Source organism: Gopherus evgoodei, chromosome 8, assembly GCF_007399415.2.
Source record: "Gopherus evgoodei ecotype Sinaloan lineage chromosome 8, rGopEvg1_v1.p, whole genome shotgun sequence".
In the NCBI taxonomy this organism is placed as follows: Eukaryota; Metazoa; Chordata; order Testudines; family Testudinidae; genus Gopherus; species Gopherus evgoodei.
The window spans coordinates 30,136,306-30,154,374 of record NC_044329.1 but is presented as its reverse complement, the minus strand read 5'-3'; the positions used below and the strand labels follow the sequence as shown (position 1 = coordinate 30,154,374).

The window sequence follows — 18,069 nt, the reverse complement described above, 5'->3', positions numbered from 1 at the left end:
TTTACTAAGTGTTAGGCTGCTTCAGTGAGTAGTACAATGGGCTTACTTAGCAGTGTCTGTGCCAGGGAGACACTGGTAGATGGGGTTGCAGATGGTTCTAACACAGCTGCTTATTGTGTACGGCAGGGAACGTGATGGAAAAGATGTTGGTTAAGCCTTACAGCCATCTATTGCTGCCACTTTTTTTATATAAAAGGAGCAAGAGAATTGGATCAAGCCCCCCCTTTTTTTCAGTGTGTGTGGAATGCAGACTGATTTCATCACCATTTTAGGGACATCATTGAGAAGGTCTTTACTACATTCATTTCTAAGCACCACATGACAGGTGTTACATGTGTCATGAGCTTTTCTATGGCACTCATCACTGTAGTATCTGAGTGCTTCACAAACAGTGAATTTACTGTCACAACACCCCTGTGGGATAGTGTGGGGGGAAAGCCTTACTCTGATCCCCATTTTACAGATTGGGAACTGAAGGACAGGAAGATTAAAATCAGAAGTTCCCACTCATTTTGGATGCCAAATTTGAGACACCTGGGACTCAGTTTTTCAGAATACTTAGCATTATGTAGCACATTTTTATGTTCAAAGCACAGCTCTCGTTGACTTCAGTTGCTCAGCACTTCTACAGATCAGACCCCAGGGACTCAGGTCAGTCACCCAGAAAATAAAGCTCACACAATTAGTGACCATCTGTGAGAAGTGATCTGCTTAATATCACCTAGGAACTCTTTGTCAGAGGCAGGACTAGACTCCAGTTCTTCAGGGCCAAATTCAACTGCCTTCGCCATGAAACTGTCCTTCCTCTTCTTGCAATCTCCTGCCTCATTCACTACACAGCTTCCAGTGTCTGCAACAAATGAGGCTGAGGGGCTTATACACAACAGCCTTCTTTACTACATACCCCTGATTCACCCCCAGTGCAGGTTCAGATCCTTGTCCTCAGTCTCCACTCACCAGATCCCCATCCAGTGTGTTCCTTTCTCCACCAGGGCCTCCAGTCATGCCCACTCTGGCCCAAAATCCTTCCTCAGGCTCCTCAGTGTATCTCTTTCCCTCCTCCTGGCTCCTTGTCCCAGTGTCCTTGCCCAGCCAGTCCCAGTCTCCCCCACACCCCAACTTTCAGTCCAAGTTTCCTTCTCTCAACCCCCGCCACTCTAAGTTTCCCCCAACAGGTCTGGCTCTTATCCCCTCTTTGTTCAAATCATGCAGATTCCTTCTCCACACTGCCAAGGCCAAGCAGAGGAGGCACAGAAAGCACAGGAGAGAGAGAGAGAGTCTCCCTGCTCACAGTCCAGGTGCCTGGACCCAGACCCTTCTCTGGCATAGCTCTCCAGAGCTGCAACTGCAGGGCAAGTCCTGCTCAGCCTTGGGCTGGAGCATGCCCGTTATGGACAGAATTTTTGGGGACTTTAACACTAAAATCTCAAGACTCTTGGCAGTATATGCAACCTGCAGTTTTTCATAGGCTTATAACTTGGCGAAATTTGGGGAGATTTTCACAGGAATGGCATAAAGTGTGTCTCTATAAACTCATCTCATCTACATGTGGTTCGACGTGTAGGGTAGATGTAGCTGCATGCCGCAGTGAAAGGCAAGCTGCATCCTTACTCACGGTGGTGTGTAGCTAAGTGCAGCGTGGAAGACTCCAGCGAGGGTGAGGCAGCAGGGAAAAGTTCTGGCCAGAGCCTTTCCTAGCTGCCTGAATCTTTCACTACAAGGGGGCCAATGTCCAGCAAAGGGGAAGCAGCAAGACACAACAGTGCTAAAAATAGCAGTGTAGATGTGGGTGGCGCTGTTTGGGCATGTAGAGAGCCATGCACGATGTATACCATAGGATTCAGGCATGTCGGGCACTCTGCTCTACTCTCCTAAGCAATACCTCACTGTCTCTGTTGCTGTTTATGCCCATGATAGCTGGGTGTGCAGTATTGGTACTCTGCACACCACTGTATGTGTAGACCTACTCTGACACAAAGGCCAAATTTCAAGTCCCTAGGGAGACTTGATTTTTTCAAAGGTCAGCCTGAGGCAGACACTCAGTATGGAAAATATCTGCCCAAATGGCAAGAGTTTGAAAAAGTTACAAGCAACTGAAAACAGAGTCTCATAATGGCACGTGTCAGGCAAGGTTCATAGGCAACAGCCTGGCCTATGATATACAATTATATCCAGTGGTTAAAATAAATTGAAAATATTCCTTCTAGGCTGACTCTTAATGTATGAAATTACAGCCTAGGAGTAAACTGATTTTACATGTTATAGGGCTGCAAATGAAATTAAATCCTTGGTACAGAAACTCTAAAGGTCACTACCCCATAATATCAAGTTAGGCAGCCTTTTATTTAGAAATTAAACCCACTAAAATGATTTTTTTTTAAATGAACTGATTTTTAAAAGGGCAGAACTTCTGTGCCTATCAATTTTTTCCTGATTAACTTCAGTAATTAAGTATATAATCCCATATATAGGGTGGAACAGTCTATAGCAGTGATTCCCAAAGTTTTTCCGCCGCTTGTGCAGGGAAAGCCTGTGGTGGGCTGGGCCGGTTTGTGTACCTGCCGCGTCTGCAGGTGCAGCCAATCGCAGCTCCCAGTGGCTGTGGTTCGCTGCTCCAGGCCAATAGGAGCTGCTGGAAGTGGCGGCCAGTATGTCTCTTGGCCCGCGTCACTTCCAGCAACTCCCATTGGCCTGGAGCAGCGAACCACGACCACTGGTAGCCACGATCGACCAAACCTGCGGATATGGCAGGTAAGCAAACCAGCCCGGCCCGCCAGGGGCTTTCCCTGCACAAGTGGCAGAACAAGTTTGGCAACCACTGGTCTATAGTATTAGCAGAATGCTAGACATACCTATATTTTATACTGTCTCAGACCACAGCAGTTCTCTTGGTTTCCTAGCTGATGCTGCAGAATGGATGCAAAACAGCGGCTGGAATCTCAGGAATAATTACTTATGGGTAAGGGAAAATGTCTATAGAATCACTTGATCGGTGGCTTCCCTTGTTCCAAGTGTGCCAATAGGGTTTGCAGTATGGGTCATTTTTGAACATAAATCTCAAATGTCACCCATGGCCAAGAGTGGCTTTTCTTCTTTAAAATATTCCTAAATTGCCATCCTTTCTTCAAAACACTGACCTTGCCCTGGCAACCCATGTCTTTGTTTCCTCTACCAAGGGTTACTGTAATGGACTTTATTTGGTGCGCACCAGATAGATAGACAGATATTGAGCATGTTGTAGAATCTAGCAGCCTGAGTGCACCTGAGTTTTTCCTTTATTTCCTCAATCTGCACTCTCTGGTGGATAGTGGATTGCAGTGTTTATTCTAATTAAATATAATTAAAGCCTTAAAGAGCAGTTCTCTCTGAAAACAACTCACTCTATCATTAGTTTTGTGAGTTCTATCTTCACTGTGGCCCAGTGATCCCAAATCAAAATTGCTCAGTTGTCTTCAGTATGGCTCAAACACTAAAAAAGGTCTTTCCTCCATAAGAATGACTAATGTGCTTTTTGTACTCAAACCCTCTTCTCCTACCAACTTAAAAAAATATTATAAAACCCTTGGGGAAAGAATCAACCTAAAACCAAGAAAAAGCAATTGAAATAGTTAAATTTTTAACTCCTAACACAAGCAGCATTTTTACCCTGAAACAGGAGAAGTTCCAGAGACTCCATATATGCCACTAGGGGCTGTGCTGTTATTGATTTTATGTGGAAAGTGCTTACATACTACAGTGATGACTAGCAGGATAAAGCCCTAAAAGAGAATTTAACCCAGCAATTAGCACAGGATAAACAATTCTGTTGATGTATGACCCAGAATAGAATCCATCTTCCTTTCCCATAGCTATGTTAACACTGCATGACCAACGGGTATAACACCATTATAAACTTTAGCCACTAATGTAAAAAGATAAGACTCTGAGCAGTAGCCCTCTAAAAATGGCACTTCTATAACTTAATAGATCTGCATTCTGTGTGTTCAGAGACACACTTTGATATAGGCCCAGTCTTCCAAGAGACTCCTTTTTTCCTCCTCCTCCCAAGATGTGGATGTGGGTTTAAACTTTACCAACGGGTTAGAGAGCAAAGTCTTTAACAATGACCAGGCTTTGTAGGTGTTCCCCTTTGATTCATGCCTATGCATTAAGTGCTTACAGACATGCCTCAGGACCCATTTGCTTTTCAGCTGTCCATGCATTTTTGGTGGATTTTATTGCATTGTAGCAATGGGATGTCAGTGGTTATCACTGTTTTGTAAAAACAGCCAAATTAACCAGAGCTCTGTAGATGCAGAATATTGATCCTGCTAGTCTTTGTGCATTGTGCCTGACTATTGCACCCCAGCACAAGTGCTGGTGGAGGTCTACCTGTGAATAGAAATGAGATTTAGGGCCCTAGGTTTAGTATACAGCAGTGGTAATTAGTGTATCAAGCCCTCTGTGATCTTTCTCTCATATGCACAAGTGCAAAGCTTAAAAATAAAAGGGACAGTGTGTAGGCAGAGAATGGATGTGTCTGTGGAGTCCTGGCCTGAAGTGATCTTCATAGTAATGAAGCCCTTATCCATGCCTCGCTCCTGCAACTGCGAGGCAGGATTACGCTGGCAGCTACACAGTGGACACTCATCAACACAGGTCTGGGTTCCACTGTGCTCCCTAGTCCCCTCATTTTTAACTTTACATGTAACACTATGCGCCAGGGTTGTGCTGGATAAAACACTCATTATAATACTGGGTGGTAAAGTGACTCTTACCTTTAACAATAACAAAGGAAATCTCCCCTCAAGCTATGTGAGGTACATTTATGCACCCCATTTCCACAGTATCTGAGCACCTCACAATCTTTGTGTATTTATGCCCATTTGAACTCCCATAGTATAGCGCAGTTGCCTAACCTATTTGTAAGAGGAGGCAATGGCAGCAGCTTTCTCCACTAAAAATGGCACACGTGCGGGCAGTTTTCGCTTTGGAGTCTTCATCTGTTCTGTCAATAAGCCATGTATTTAAATGGTCCCAAAGGATTCACTGACCCCTGAATCTGGGAATCAAATGTGTCCAATTTTTAAGAAGTCTCTTGGTACTAATTTACATGATAGCTCATCATGGATACAACAAAGCCATTACAGGGTCTGTCTAATAAAGTTGTGCTGTATGCATTTTTGAAAAAGACCCCAATTATTATGCTCCCATTCTGAAGTGGATGCATGGGGGAATGTATCTTACACTTTCTAGAGCTGTCCCAGATATTTATAAGGGGGTGAGAGATGTAAGTCAGAGCCAATATAGGCACAGGAAAGTGGACTGTGACTTTTCTGAGGTCAGCTGCATTTCAGTGTCAGAGCTGGGAACAGAACTCTTAACCTGAAACCTCATGTTCTAGCTACAAGGCCACATTCTCTCCTGAAAAGTAGGTTTCAGACTTTGAAATCCAATTCACAGTTTGTTTGGATTTTTTTTTCAAAAGCAAGAAGGGTGCTGGATTGTTTGGACTCAAGGATTTTTATTTTAAGTCCAGGATGGATATATCATGGCAAAGGTGATGAGTAGAGCTGGTGTGGATTTTTTTGACGAAATGGGTTTTAGTCAGAAAATGCTGACTTGCCAGACTCAAAACTTTTTGCAAGAAGGTATTGGCTTGATGAAATTTTCACTGAGAGAGGTTTCCTCAGGTCCAAGATGGAATTTCTGGTCATGACAAGAGAGGAAGAAACAAAGGCCATAGGATAGCCTGGTGGCTAAGGCATTCACCTGGGATGTAGACTTGGTTTCCAAGTCTTTGCTACAAATGAAGCAGAACTGGGATTTGAACTGGGTCACTCACATCCTGGATGAGTACAGTAACCCCCAGGCTATTGGCTCATATGCCCATGTGTTTCTCTCGCTCTAATATTTGTGACGATTCTGAAGGTCTCGGTTTCCTCCCACTGTGAAGCAGGGAAGATTTTCTGAAATTTCAAATATTTTTGTGGGATGGGAAAACTATTTCCTGTCCAGCTCTAGTGGTGGGTAAGCCTACCCTTTGGTTTTCTGTGTCTCTGGACTAGCTTGAATTATGGTTCTCTGTGTTTCTGAAACTTCCTTTGCTCTGAATTAGTATGATATGACCCTGAGCCCCTCATGTCTAGGTAATACAGCTAAAATCTAGCTGAGGTTGGTAGTAACCAAAAGTTAATAATTGGGGTATGTCAAGGAGTTGGAGGCCTGACTTCAGAAGACAGATATTCACGTCTCTGAACTGTCTGTGCCCCACCAGCAGTCCCAGCAGAAGGACCAATGGGCAGGGAGCCAGGAGGAGAGGCTGTATGGAAGGGTCAAGGTGCACCAGTAGGGCTGCATGAAGAAACCTATACTACTGCCACTTGTAGTATGACCCACTCACTAGATAGAGATTAGCTCAGCATCATTCGCCCCCAACAAATTCACTTAAAAGGAAACTCATGTATCTCTGTAAAACAGATCCAGAGTAACAGATGGAAAATAGGATTGAGCTGGAAGGTTGCCAAGACTGATCTAATATTATTTCAAAGCACTTGTTTCAAGTATGATTTGGGATGGAAGCTCAGCATTCCTGAAGGACACGGCTTGTAATGTTTGAAGTAGTAAAAGTCTGCTGTGAAGTCAGAGTTTTTTCAGAAGTTTATTCCAGATGGAAACATGCCATTTTCACTATAAATTTACATTGTCACCTCTGAAAATGGTAACCTGTTTTTTGTCCAAATTATAAGACAAGAAGAGTTAAAGTTTTGCTGATTTTTTTCCTCACCATTTTGCCATCAGGGAGAATCTTTTTATGCAGCTTGAATGTGAAAAGTCCCTTATTTCCAAGGTATAGGATTCTTTCAAAATTTCAGTCAGGCTTTAGGGACGTCTTCACATAATGGTAGATTTGTACAGGACAGTTGCTGTCAGCTACCCATCTCTTTTTTTATATTCTAATGGAGAGGAAATGGGTTCAGGAAGAAAAATAAGAGAATCGATCTTGGTGAGACATCTACTTTGACTATGATCCCAGCAGGATTGCAGAACAGTCTTGTCTCCATTTACTGTTGTAAGCCAGGTCTTTCCTCACCTCTACTGTTTGGTTTAGCTTGTACTATTTAATATTGAATTTTAAGATCTTCAAGGCAGGGGATATATTTTTGTCTATTCTATAAAACACTTAGCATGTTTTTGGACACTTAAAAAGTAGTGATGTGCTGCTGGTGAAAGGAGCAGAGTTCAATAACCCAGGTGGTTGAAGTCCCATTTCTACTCTGTGCATCTTCTGACAGTGAAAGGTGCAAGCTTTGACAGAGTGTCAACTAATATGCCTTATTCCTGACCTGATTGGCGTGTCCAGTTTGTAGGGTGAGAAGATAAGGCCTTCTCCAGTCTCTGGCCAGCCTACTAAGAGTGTTTGGTTTTTGCAACATGAGTATATGTCCTCTAGGAAGTGGATTACAACCACTCTTTTACATGGATGACCAAACTGCCTTCAGATAGTAATGAAACCTAATCCCTACAAGTGCAGGTTGGATTATTAATGGTGAACTACAGGTCAAAGATGTATGAATTACCAGTCAGAGAACAAAACTGCAAATATGCATCACTCCATGGTCACCACCAGGGAAAGAAAGTCGTTGTGAGCAATAGGAGAAGTAACATAATGTATGGATTCAAAACAGACACAAAGGAGATACTGAACTATAAACTTTCATCAGACAACAGTTCAGCCCCAAATTAAATTCATATGTCATAATATCCATACTAGGTTGGCTTTGACACTGAACATAAACTCTTGTCTTCACATCATAGACGAAAGTACAAAGCACAAGAAACTTTTTGAACCCCCCCACCCCCCCAAAAAAAAGGTATATATATTTTTGTGACTTTTTTCCTCCTTATAGTTGGCATTCTTTCCCCTCCTTGCTGGCTGCAGAACGCTCAAGAGGTGATGGGTCACATGCTGTATGGCCCAGTATCTGACAGTTTTTCAGGAGACATAAACCAGCTTACCAGAGTTTACCACATGAAACCCATCTCCAGTCTACAAAGTTCCTTTCATTCAGGGACAAGTTCTGCAAAGAGCAAGCCCCACAGTGTTTATTTGCATCTAAGGCCAGAGTTGTACTGCTGCCATGTGTTCCATTAACTTTTATCCTAATCAAACTGTCCATTCTTCAGAAAAGCATGGCCCAGGCACAAGTCCAATGCCTTCTTGTTTGCTTGTTTTCCCTCATTTAGGCACATATTCTGAATCCCTTACTCATGTTGAATAGCAATGGGACCACTTCTGCAATAGGGTGCTTCTCAATATGAGTATCGGTGTCAGAGTCTGGCCTTTAGACAGTACGCTTTTTGGAGAACGGAAATGTGTTTTATGCATGGCCCTATACTTCAGAGCCTTATTACAAAGAATAGTGCTTACTATTATGAGCAGTAACTCTCAAGTCAATAGGATTATTCAGAGTAGCATGCACCGAGCCTCATAGTGAATGTTTACAGGGTTGAGCCCTAAGGTTCTGAAGAACTTAAGGCATAATTTTCATAAATAAGAGTAGCCTATTTTAATAAATCTCTAACAGCATTTTATCAAATGGAAGTTTTCAGTCCATTTGGCTTTTTCACATTCAGCCCAGGTTTCATTTCAGGTTTAAACCATTTTGTAGTTTAATTATGTTGTACATTTACATTCATCATTCCCTTTGCATCTGACTTTGTTTCTCCACTTCATTATTGCTTACACGTTTAAAGCCAGTGTGGTGTTTGGTACACAAGTAAAGGTGGTCCCTATCTCAGGGTTATGTGCTCTGCTCCCTATGGTTAGATGAGGCTTGCAGGAAAACCAGTCCAGTAAAACCACTTAAGCAGGTGTTTAACTGTATGTACAAGTAGTGTGCCAGAATGCTCTGCACCTTGCAGGATCGAGCCCATTAAGAGCCTGATTCAGACCAGATGTAACAGGGTGCAGTTCCTTTGACTTTGGTCTCACATGCTTACCTCAGTTTTGCCTCCTATCCTAGTATGATTGTGTTTGTGATAAATGTTGTGAAAGGGGAGCTGTTTGTATGTTATAATTTCAAACTGCTGTTTGCCCTAAGTTACAGATTGAAAACCTGGCTGGATATTTTCTGCAAAGCACATAGCCTTCATTAAGCCTCTCTGTCTCTTGTGCTGACAAATGTTTGGAACAGGACAGTAATCTTTTTCCTATTACCTTTGCTTTCCCCCACCAGAAATCTGAATAACAATAAGATCAAGGAGATCCGAGAAGGTGCCTTTGATGGGGCAACAGGGGTGCAGGAACTGATGCTGACGGGGAATCAGCTGGAATCTGTGCAAGGGCGAATGTTTAGAGGTCTCACAGGACTCAAGACAATGTACGTGTGAAACCTATGTCCGACTGAAAAGTATGGCTGCTTGTTTGGGAGAGCTTGGTTACAGCCATACCTAATTACACCACAGTTATTAGACAGTAAATTCTTTGGGGCAGGGAGTGAGTCTTACTGTGTTCACAGAGCACTGTGTATTTTTGTGGTGCTCTGCGAGTGATAAGGTATCTGCTGTTTCTTTATAAACTGATTTTCAAGAATTAGTAAATTGACAGTGAAGCTGTCTTGGGCCAAAGCTGAGTGGATTTAATCATTTAGCTGTTTTAGTTAGAATTAATTAAGATCCTTTCTAAAATGTGACTTTTAAAATTCGCTTTGGTTTAATTCACTGTGGCATTATCTGTAATTATGTCAGAGATAATGGTGATTGTATAACACAATATGTTCTCATGGTGAACACACCGTATTAGATTCCAGGATATTAAGGTTTAAATTCCCAGCTCTGCCACAGACTTCCCATGTGGCCTTTTGCAAGCCACTTAATATCTCTGTTTTTTAAGTTTCCAATCTCTCATAAGTGTTAAGGATAAATTCTTTAATGCATGTGAGGTTCCTACAGTGATGGGGTCACATAAGTGCCTAGACATATAGACAAACAGTGGACACTGGAAAATGGATCATAGTTTGCTTCTGCTCCATACACCAGAGATAAAGCTTCCAGTAAAATCAGAAAGAATGATGGCATGTGATTGACCGCATGACAGATATCCTGTTTGCATAATCTCTCTGTTCTAGGAGGACAGAACATCTGAGCAATGTGACTACCCCCTGCAATTGGCTCCAAAATACCAAGTGAAATTTTAAAAAAGCTCAGTTTAGTCACAGCAACAAGTGTTTCTTAGTTTGCGAAGTATCATAGTGCCAAACCCTTCAGTCCTACACAAGCAAAACAACCCTGACATGACTTGGAGGTTTGCCTGAGTGAGGACCTCACAACTTGGCCCGTAGAGACAAAAACTGGAGAACTTTTCCTTCGCTATTTCTTCAACTTTTGCTTTTCTTTGGCTTAGTCTATCTGGTGTGTGTGTTTTACTGAGAAACTTTTAAATACTGTTTGTGGATACTAAATTAACTTTTTATGCTATGAAAGCAGCCCATGGCAGGGCTCCCAAACAAAATAAGTATTTTTTCATAGAAAGATATTTAGCATTTGCGCTATGCTGCTGACCTGACCTGCATTTCCCCCAAGCTGCTAAAGCAGTCTAAATATACACAGCATGAAATGAAAATCTGTAAGTATAAGTTTTCCTTCAAAAAGGGCACCAAGTGTGTGGTAGAGAATCCAGAGTTGGCTTCAGAGACTATATTTGGATCTATAAACCTGCATTCTTTGAGCATAAAAACTATAGCCTTAAACCAAAAGGCCATGTTGGACAGAGGCATGCATTGATTTTGAAAATCCTGTGTGCTTCTATAAATGTATTAAATAGTTATAGAGATCGACGGGCATTTAAAAACCAGCCTAGCTATGTAAAGTTACCATCTAAAACATATAGAATCCAAAAAAAACGTCATTCTGACATAACTTCAATATAATGTATTTCCAGAATTAACCTAATCCAACCAGGGCCTTAGACACCCCCTTCTTTTATAATAGCATGTTCCTTCTAGAGTTTATGGCATAAATGGAACCATTGCATGAAGGGACAAGTTCCCCCCAACTTTTTAGTGTCCTGTTAACATCTCTTGTCATGTGCTTTTTGGTCTCCCCATTTTTTAACATGCTCTATTTAACCACTGCTTATGGCACTAGGACCCATCTGTTTATAGGTGTCTGAGGTGATAACTGGATTTGGAAGTTTATCCACTTAAAACTTAGTGTCAGGTCATGGCCTTTCACACCAAATGCCTGATTACAATGTAAATATCTATACTTGTTTTGCTAAATCTAATCTCTCTCAGGCAATGGTAAAATACCCCCTATCAATGAGGTATCCCTGTCTAGCTGGCTGATATCAGTGTGGGATGTGACAACAGGGTATACTGAATTCAGTGCAGACTGCCTGGATTTCAGAGCAGAGAATTATTTCCCCTTTAGTTTACATGCTTAGATTATTGGAGTGGGAGCACATGATCGCATGTGTTTTGGGACCTTCTGGTGGTATGCTTTAGATACTGAACAATATTTAATCTGAAGATGAATAGTGACATTAATGTACCATTACAGTCTTTTATATGAAATGTGATACATACTTCTTGAATACCTCTAAAGCCTTTGTGGCTGTGAAGCAAAATTAGATGTTACCGTATTTCAATTCAATTAGGCTTTACCATCAAATTCATTGTTACCATAACAACTCACAGCAATGTATGTTCATCTGGTACGAGCGTTGAGCAAAGAGGAATTCTATGGGGTCATAACTTTTTTTTCCCTCTGACTGCTATAGGAAAGTTAATGATGATAATAAGCTTTCAGAGCTGGTTTTGGTGTGGCAATCTTTTCCTATACCATACATAAGCTTCCACTGTTGTTGTCTCCTTTCATACTGTTTAAATCCAAATTTTAAAAAGCTGTTTAGGATAGTCATTTTGTTAAAGCAATGTAAGTATTGTTATGCTCAGAGGGTAGCCAGAGTCCATATCAGGTGGCCTCAGAAATCCATTTTAGATTACTCCCATACTCAGTAAATCATTAGACTTTTAAAGCTGACTGCATGTCTGATGCTAGTGAAGGTTTTTGGTTCCACTGTAATTTCTAGCTGCAGAGTGTCCACCACTCTTTAATGCCATGCGTGAACAAGTATAGTAATGGAGTTTGAGATTCATAATGGTACACCTTTGAGGTGAGAAGGACCCTTTGTTAGCTATTTGTATTCTTGATAGTCAAAACAGAATAGGGACTGATGCTCATTTAGCATCAGTCACTGTCCTGTATTACAACAGATGAATGTTAGAAATGGCATTTGTGGACCCCTGCCTTTAGATTAGGCCACCACCGCCACCACCTTCGCTACAGTCTCCAGAAGTATTCTAATTCCATGTCTGAATCTTTGCAGGATGCTGAGGAGCAACTTAATCAGCTGTGTGAACAATGACACCTTCACAGGACTAAGCTCAGTAAGGTTGCTCTCTCTCTACGACAATCGCATCACCACCATCACTCCTGGAGCTTTCAATACACTTGTCTCTTTGTCCACAATGTAAGTAATCCTTTTATTTTTTTTGATGGTGCCACTGTCTAGGACTGCCTGGGCTGGGGCGGGAGAGAGGTCCATTGCAGCCTGGCATTCAGGTTTGGGCCGGCCACTGCGGGCTCAAATCAGCACAAGGACCCCCCGCGCCAGGTTGCAACACCAGAAGGGGGAAGCTGGGCCCAGCTCCATGGGACAAGGGCCACCAGTACAGGGTGCATGTGGAGTGGGCTTACTCTTCCTACCACCCCACCATTGGAGCCTTAGATGCTGGGCAGGGATGGGTGGGCGCTTCAGTTTCAGATTTTGGCCCTGTCCCTGAACACCTCTGTGTGGTCCTGCTATTGTCCCATACTTTAAGAGAATTTGTTAGTTGTGAAATCAAAGTGTTTTGAGTATTCAGATGGAGAGAACCATCTGAACCATCTTCATTTATTTTTAATTCACTGAAATTGAACATTTGGAGAATTTAGAACTTCTGCGACTGCTTTAGAGTTTCCGTGCTCAGTTTCAGTGTGGACAGACAGAGGGCAGAGAAAAGGGTTTTTTTGGTTGGTTGGTTGGTTGGTTGGTTGGTTGTTTTTTTTTTCAATTTAATCAAAAAACCTAAATGTCAAAAAACTTGTTCTATAAAATGAATATCTAAACCTAAAAGGAAGGGGAGCTCAGTTCCCATTGGAATTTGCAAATCCCAGCCTAAACATTTGCAAAGGGTTTTCAAGGTTTTTCTATAGTATTTCTGACTTTTCTTCTTATATATTTTCTGGGTTCCTTTCTTAGCGTATCTATTTTCATACAAGTACACATTGTTAAATAGAGAAATACAGTCTGATCTGTGCTTCCAGCTGTGAATGGGAAACTGCCGCAACTGTAAATGGAAGTTGTCTACTGAATCCCATCCACTGTGCACTGAAAATACACCCTAACTATCCAAACAAAACAAACTCTTTGTTACTATTGCATTTTTTTTTGGCCCAAAAGTAACCTCTGTGGTGTTTACTTGTTTTAAATATGGAGTATATGTTTGGTTTTGGGGGGTGGGGAAGGAGTGTAGCAGAGCGGAGGTCATGCAATGTTTTGTTGCTCCTTCCTTTATTTTTATCAATTTTGTTAATAGTCTTTCCCCAACCAGCCAGTTCATGCTGTGGCGTCTCACCCTTTGGTAGGAAGGAGAGAGAGGGAAACAATCCTCCTAACAGTCACCCTGCAGATTGAAGGACAAGGGCACTAACGATAGTGGAATTCATTTTCACTGGTCACCATCTGCATTGCTTTTTCTTCTGTATTGGTCAAACCATACATTCCAAAATGTAGTATTCCACATGTGCTTTTCTGTGCTGCCAGCATTCCCAGCCTTGTCTGCCTTTTCCCCTACTTATTGCAGTTGCCTCCATGCATTCCCTATGCATGGAGTGACGATCTTGAACTAGTCCCCAAGAATCATGCCCTATCTGCTTTTAAGTCTCTCTCAAAAACTCACCTCTGCTATGCTGTCAACAGTGAATCTGTTCAATTTTTAACAGGTCCCTCTGTTTCCCTTTTCCTAATCTCTGTATGCTTGTCTGTATTACAAGTGACCTCAGAACAGGGAACCATCCCTCATTTACTTACCCTTGAATGTCAGGAAAGGAACTAGCTTATCATATGCTCTCAAATAAAAGGTATGTCAACACAGCAGCTGGAAGAGTGTTTCCCAACACAGATAGACAGACAGACTGTCTCGAGCAGAGCTAACGTGCTAAAAATAGCAGGGTAGCCATAGCGGTGCCTTGGGCTAGCCGCCCAAATGCAGTCCTGTCCAACCCGCTGGCTATATACTCAGGTGGCTAGCCCAAGCCACCACCTTGCCACAGTGGCCACACTCCTATTTTTAGCCTAGGTCAAGCACAATTTCAAGTGCTGTGTAGACATAAACAAATAATGACTGCGTTTCCCTTTGTTTACAGTTCACTGGGTTATTGGTTGCACAAACAAGGCTGGGAGTAATTTGTGATTGTGTCATATTTAATGGCAGGAAAGAATTTTTCACCTTTCTGGGTATTTTTCAGCTGCACATAAAGATTTTCACAGTCTCTGGCAGTGTGTTAAAACTGATGATACTTGACTGAGCTGCTTTGGCACAAAAATGCCTTTTAGTAGTCACTTTGATCGTGAAAGATGAACATTGTGTTCCTATCCATGTTTGAATTAGGAAGTTTACTCAGACAGATTTTCACATAGGTCTTGATCCAATGCTCATTCAAGTCAATGGCAGGACCCCCATTGACTTCACTGGACTCCGGATTTGGTGTCATATCATTCAGATACATGCCGTGTCAACACTTATGGCAGCGAGTAGAGTACAGGCACTACATGTATAGCTACACGCTGCAGTGAAGGCAGGCTGCATCCACGCTTGTCACTGTGATGTGTAGCTATCCGCAACAGTAAAAGGTTCTGGTGGGGGAAGGCAGCGAGAAGCTACTGGGAGCAGCAGGGAAAGGCTCTGGCGCGGGGAGGCTGCAGTACACTGCACTAACTAAAAATAGCAGTGTAGACATGGTAGGCACTGCCTGGCCATTGGTGTAGGGTATTTACCATAGGGTTCAGGTGTGCAGGGCACTCTGCTCTCCTCATCTAAACCATACCTTACCATCTACACAGCTATTTATCCCTATGCCTGCAAAGTGTTCAGTGTCTGTACTTTACAGTCACCATAAGTGTAGTCACACCTTTACTTGAAAAATGAGGAACTGTTGTTTTCCCAACCCGTGTTTCAGGCTATGCCTGTGTCCTGATGCTACTAGAGATTAAATGTTACTTTCATCACTTAGAGAGTTCAGGTCATTGACTGTCCTGTTCACCCTAGATTGTGAGGATTAATCAGTGTTTAAGTTTCACTTTTTTGCCATTTATTAATACAAAACTACGAACCACTCAATTTTATATTCATTTTTATAATAACCACTTATAAACTAACATTTCTTTCCATTTTTTTATTTGAGAAACTATATTTTGTGTCATTCACCAGATTAAAAGCAGCATTGTTACTTTTTGCTTACAGTCATTATCCTTAATATTGTCAGAAAGTGTAGAGTTCTGAAAATAGCACTCAAAGGAATGGTTTCCAGCAGAGGGAGCAGATACATTTATTTTTTGTGTCATTGCAAAAGCATAGCTGTTTTTATGATTTCTTACTACCAGTGGGATAATTTAAATAAATAAATATTTAGGTTCCCACTTTTTAGGTATGTATGCAGTTCTGCAGGCCCAGTCCTAATTCATGTATTTTAATACCTAGGCATGCATGTTATCCACAGTGGGCTTTGCATGAATTAAACATGCTAAGAGGGCACACTTACACAATATTAAAATATCAGCCTAAATTTTAGAGTGTGTTTCCCAGCTGATTATAACAGTATCAAGATAGGCTGCAGTTTGGAATTTTTCCTTTTAAATATTTCAGCTTCCATAGCTCTTCGCACATTTTAATAAAGACACTTCTGATTGACTGGCTGCTTCCTTATTTCAAGGGCTCTGTCCACCCCTGCTATAAAAATTATTCTTGTATCTTTGACTGAAACTTTTTAATAAGCCACCTTTGCTAAAAGCCTGATTGCCCTGTTTCAATGTGAGTGGCTATATTACTATCATTAGGTACAGAAAATTTGATTACTTAATTTTATAGCATTTCAACTGTCAAACATTGCTGTTTGTGATCTGAAAATGCCCACTGTAATAGCCTCAGTCAAACTCCATCCTAACACTGTTGCAATTTATTGTCCCTTCCAGGCTTTCAAATTGCTTATCATTAGAAATAATTTTGCTTAGTGAAGCTTTTGTTCCATGTGATACTTAGATTCATTGACCTAATGGTACTGCCAAGTGTCATCATCATGTTTCCTTGGAAACAGCTTGAGCTGTTTTGGTACCAAAATATATCTGTCTAGTTTTCTAATATATAATATATCTCGAAAGGGATTAGTGAAAGGATCAGTATATTTGGAAAAATATTAAATTTAATTAATTGAGTGATATTTATTGCACCATTACATATGAATAATCCATGCTTCCTCAGATAGTAACATGAAGAAAAGATTTGGTCATTGTTCCCACTATTGACTATGCAATAACATTATCAATTTTCCTCCATAAACAAAAATTACACTTGAATATTTAAATTACAGAATTTGTACTGGAACCAGATTATTGGACTTCGCCAGTCTTCTGGGTGTTTGGATCCAGGGTTTTGGAACAGATCCATCTCAGACTTACAATAAATGGGAAAATTTGAAGCCAGGGGTTACATTTAAATTCATGCAATCACGTAAAAGAGATGCTGCCTTGCGATTCAGTTTCCAGCCCTCTGAATATGGTGCCAAGTTAGTTTATAACCGTGTTTATTTTAAAAAATAAAATTAATTGCATGAAATCATCAAGAGTTGCTTAGATTACTGTGACATGTGAATGTATGTTCTCCATACCAGAAATTATATGAAGGGTGAAATTCACCCCTGAGCAGAGAGACTGTTCAAGGCAGTTGTGTCACTTAAGCCCTATATGTGGCAGTGAAGTGCCAAGAGGCCATGTACTGTCTGTAAATAGAGGTGAATTTTACCATGAGAAAACTTAATGCTAATGCCAGGTCAGGCAATGCCAGAGTTGGGCTGCCTTATGCTTTCCCTAGCTATGTAATTCCTAAAATGCCCAAGAGGGGAACTTTCTCCTGTGCACCTTATCCTGCAAAATGATCTGCATGGGTAGGCCTCCATACTCATGTGAAGCCTCTTTAACTTCAGTGCGCTCCAAACAGGACCAAAGAGTCCCTGAGCCTGGATCACCTTGCAGAAACTGAAGAATGTCCTCAGCCCCAGCTCCCTTTCAGCACACCTTGCTCAGCCCCACCATATCCTGCCAAATGTGTAGGGAAAACTTAAAACCCTTCCTCAACCCAGTACTTTTCTCTAGACACTAGATTACCCACAGAAGCTGACAAATCATAGAATGATAGAAATGTAGGGATGGAAGGAACCTCGAAGTCATGAAGTCCAGCCACCTGCTCTGTGACAGGACCAAGTAAACCTAGACCATCCCAATAGGGATTTGTCCAACTTGTTTTTTAAATGCATCCAATGATGAGGATGCCACGACCTCCCTTGGAAGTCTGTTCCAGAGTTTAACCACCCTTATAGTTAGAAAGTTTTTCCTAATATCTAACCTAAATCTTCCTTGCTGCAGATTAAGCCCATTACTTCTTGTCCTATCTTCAGTGGAAAAGGAGAACAATTCATCACTGTCCTCTTTATAACAGCCCTTAACATATTGGAAGACATCAGATTGCTCCTCAGTTTTCTTTTCTCAAGACTAAACTTGTCCAGTTTTTTCAGCCTTTCTTGATAGCTCAGGTTTTCTAAACCTTTTATCATTTTAGTACCTCTCCTCTGGATTCTTTCCAGTGTGTCCACATCCTTCTTAAATTGTGGTGTCCAGAACTGGATACATGACTCCAGCTGGGGCCTCACCAGTGCCGAGTAAAGCGGGACAGTTACCTCCTGTGTCTTACATACAACATTTCTGTTAATATA

At 41.5% G+C, this 18,069-nt stretch overlaps 1 protein-coding gene across 1 annotated transcript in view; it reads left to right on the top strand.

The window, feature by feature from the left end:
• Positions 1-18,069, top strand: part of SLIT3 (slit guidance ligand 3) — an 811,508-nt gene that overhangs the window by 615,984 nt on the left and 177,455 nt on the right. The window contains exons 17-18 of the mRNA XM_030572932.1: positions 9,219-9,362; positions 12,371-12,514. Coding sequence (XP_030428792.1) covers positions 9,219-9,362; positions 12,371-12,514 — 288 coding nt within the window. The remainder of the gene's footprint in view (positions 1-9,218; positions 9,363-12,370; positions 12,515-18,069) is intronic.